General features: G+C 57.2%; 1 protein-coding gene across 1 annotated transcript; it reads right to left on the minus strand.

Moving 5' to 3' along the window:
- Nucleotides 1–1,953: 1,953 nt before the first annotated feature.
- On the minus strand, nucleotides 1,954–3,343 carry POSPLADRAFT_1063191 (hypothetical protein; the record flags this gene model as incomplete). Its single annotated transcript, XM_024481622.1, has 5 exons — nucleotides 1,954–2,273; nucleotides 2,320–2,491; nucleotides 2,540–2,629; nucleotides 2,680–3,141; nucleotides 3,194–3,343. 5 exons carry the CDS (start codon nucleotides 3,341–3,343, stop codon nucleotides 1,954–1,956), a joined length of 1,194 nt encoding a protein of 397 aa, XP_024332758.1.
- Between the last annotated feature and the right edge of the window lie 203 nt (nucleotides 3,344–3,546).

The raw sequence follows: 3,546 nt of genomic DNA on the forward strand, positions 1-3,546 counted from the left end.
CGGTCCTTCGCTTGCCATCTTCGCCAATGATAGAGCCGAGGACGGCTCAGATTTCAATAGGGAGGAGGATAGCTACGAGCTAGTGCCTCGATCGGAGCAAGCACAACTCGCCGACGCGAAGCTCGACGACGTGCTCGAATTTCATCGAACGCTAGCAAAACCCGACGGCATCTCCGAAAGCGTTTACGAAGGATTCATCAAGTACTGCATGCAATTCTTCCTCGACAACGACACCCTCTGGCGCAAGGACAGTCACGGAGCACACAAGCTAGTCGTCAAGCCCGGCGATCGTCTTCGAATACTTAGAGAATGCCACGACCGCACCGCGCATCGAGGAATCTATGCAACCCGAGCCTTCGTCAATGAGCGATTCTGGTGGCCGTTCCACTACGCCGACATCGCTTGGTTCGTTCGATCGTGCCATATCTGCCAGTCTCGACAAGTGCGTCAAATCCTCATTCCTCCAACCGTCGCAGTACCAGCCCCCATCTTCGCTAAAATTCACATCGACACAATGCACATGCCGGCCTCGGGCGGATACAAGTACTTGGTCCAAGGTAGATGCTCGCTCACGACTTACCCCGAGTTTCGAATGCTTCGAAAAGAGACAGCGAAGGCCCTCGCCGACTGGATCTTCGAAGACATCCTCTGTCGATGGGGCGCGCTCAGCGAGATTGTCACCGACAATGGTACGGCGTTCATCAAGGCGGCCGATTACCTTTCGAAGAAGTACCACATCAACCATATTCGAATCAGTGGGTACAATTCAAGGGCGAACGGTCTCGTCGAACGGCCGCACTTCAGCACGCGACAAGCCTTGTTTAAGACAGCCGACGGAGATGAGAAGAAATGGTCCCAAGCTGCGTATTTTGTATTTTGGTCTGAGCGCATCACGACTCGACGACGCATGGGCTGCTCACCCTATTTCGCTGTTACGGGCACCCATCCGCTCATTCCGCTCGACATCGTCGAAGCTACGTATCTGCAACCCCCACCGACTTCGATTCTTTCGACGACCGATCTCATCGCCCGAAGAGCCATTGCGCTTCAGAAACGCGTCGAACAAGTCACCGAACTCCACTCGAAGGTCTACGAAGCACGTCGGACTGCAGCAATTCGCTTCGAGAAAGAGCACGAGCATTCAATCCAGGATTTCGACTTCAAGCGCGGAGCCCTAGTGCTCATACGCAACACGAAGATCGAGAAGTCCCTCAACCGCAAGATGCGCCCGCGATACCTAGGCCCCCTCATCGTTGTCTCGCGCAACAAGGGCGGCGCGTACATCGTGTGCGAACTCGACGGTACAGTCCTCGATCGACCCATCGCAGCATTCCGCGTCATTCCGTATTTCGCGCGCAAATCCATTCCAATTCCCGAAGATCTCGAAGATGTCTCGACCGAGCGTCTTCGAGAACTCGAACTATCGAATTCTCTAGGCGACGACGACGATGATGAAGTCGAAGAAGCCGAAGAACGCGACGAATAGAGGTTCTTCCCTTTTATTACTTGTACACCACGATACGTACTTTCTTCTCTCCGTTCCTGCTCTCACGTTACGCGATATGTTTGATTTTCTCCTACGTTCTAGATCATCCCTTGTACGAATATCTTCGATTCAACTCGATAGTCGCGACATCGTTCGACGTTCTACGAACGCTTCGATTCGACCGTTGCGCGGAGGCTCACCTTAGACGAGTCCTCCTAGGCTGTGATGACAAACTGAGCCTATATTTTCGTTAAGTCCATTTTCCCTCGCTACGAACATTTCTATTTTTCCTTCTATGTCCTTCGATCATATTACGACTTACTTCGAACACACTTATTTTCATTTCCTATTTCTCTTAGTTCCCGCTAGGTTTCGTCTAGGCCAAGGGCCGCATTTTCCATTCGACCATCTACGCAATGTTCTACGACATGAATACAACTACGATACAAGACGACCCGCGCCATCGCCTACTCATCGTCGACAGCCCCGCGCACGAACCCGATTCCCCCCTTCGCGAGCGCGGCCTTCTCCATCTTTTGAAGGTCGAGGTCCATGTCGTGTAGGAGCGCTCGACGGCGCGCGATGTGAGCACGCTCCTCGCGGATGACGCGGATGATTCCACGAGACTCGTCGTCGAGGTCGAGCGCATCGAGGTCGTCCTGCTCGAGCCCAAGGCGGCTGGCCCCATCGAGAGGCCGTCGTAGAAGGGGGCGCGGAGGCTCGTCGACGCGACGCTTCTTCGAACCACTCGAGTCCGCGACCGAAGGCCCAGGAGAGGCCGGCCGAACTACGAAGTCGTCAGCGAAGGCCTAGGACAAGAAGAGACGACTTACTGCGCTTCTTGGTGGTTGATCCCCCGCCGCGCGTTTTCTTTGTCTTGCCCAGGACGGACACCTTGTCGAAGTAGCAGCCCTGCTGGAACTGCGCGCACCTCTCGCAGGTCGTGGCGTTCTCGACCCACACGCACTCGACAGGGGCCGAGCGGTAGCCGGCGCAACGATCACACTATCGAAGAGTTAGTATTGAACCGCTTCGACGAAGAGTCGAGCTTACCTTCTGTCCCGACTGGCGCTTCTCAAGCGCAACGGCGGCCATGTCAACCTCCGTCATCACGAACGGGCGTTCGACTGTCCGAGGAGTCTTCTACGAAAGAAAGATTAGTAATCGAAGGACGGTAGAAGAGAAACACTTACGATCGAAGGGTCGTCCGACAACTCGGTGACCTCCTCGTCGACCCTCGCGCGCCCCTTCCCCTTGTCGACACCGGCAGGCGCGGGGTCAGAGAGAAGGCCTTCGGCGGCCGCGATCCGCGCCAACTCCTCATCGGCGGCCTCTTGCGCGCGACGTTCGTCTTCGAGGCGCAATTCCTCTTCCTCCTTCCGACGCCGTTCGTCTTCGAGGCGACGTTCTTCGGCGGCCTTCGCACGCTTCGCGGCCTCTTCGACGCGTCGTGCTTCCTCTTCGGCGAGGCGCTTCTGCTCTTCGACGCGTCGTTCGACCTCGGCGTCGATGGCGGTCGCGAGCTCGGGCCAGTCCCCGCGCGCCCACTCGACCCACGATTCCGATGCCCGCCCGGCGAGCTGCTTGACGGCGGCGGCGACGCGCAACTCCGTCTCCTCATCGCGGATCGCGCCCAAGGCCTTGCGATAGGCGAGCTGTTCGAAAACAAACGGTTAGTTGGGTTATGCAGATTACGAAGCGACTTACGACGAGCGGCGACAAATCCTGTGCCCACTCTTCGACCACGTCGAGCGCGGCATCGGCGGTCGGCGGAGCCTCGAGAACCACGAGCAGCGCGGCGAGGCGGCGGTTGACGAGCGAAGGCGTCGAGGCAGGGGTGGCGGAACGAGCAGACATCGTGGAAGCAGCGAGTATGCGAGAGAGGGCGACGAGGTAGCGACGAAGGAACGATGGGATGGGGAAAATGAGGCTAAGTCTACCCTGCTTATAACCCCGTTCCGACCAGTGTTTAGCGCCGGCCACGTGGCGTTCGAAACCGACGCGGGTTGTCAAGCCGCTTCGACCCGTTCACGACCATCGCGCTTCTCGCATCACGTGGA

The sequence above is a fragment of the Postia placenta genome, assembly GCF_002117355.1.
Source record: "Postia placenta MAD-698-R-SB12 unplaced genomic scaffold POSPLAscaffold_124, whole genome shotgun sequence".
NCBI classification, from domain to species: Eukaryota; Fungi; Basidiomycota; class Agaricomycetes; order Polyporales; family Adustoporiaceae; genus Rhodonia; species Rhodonia placenta.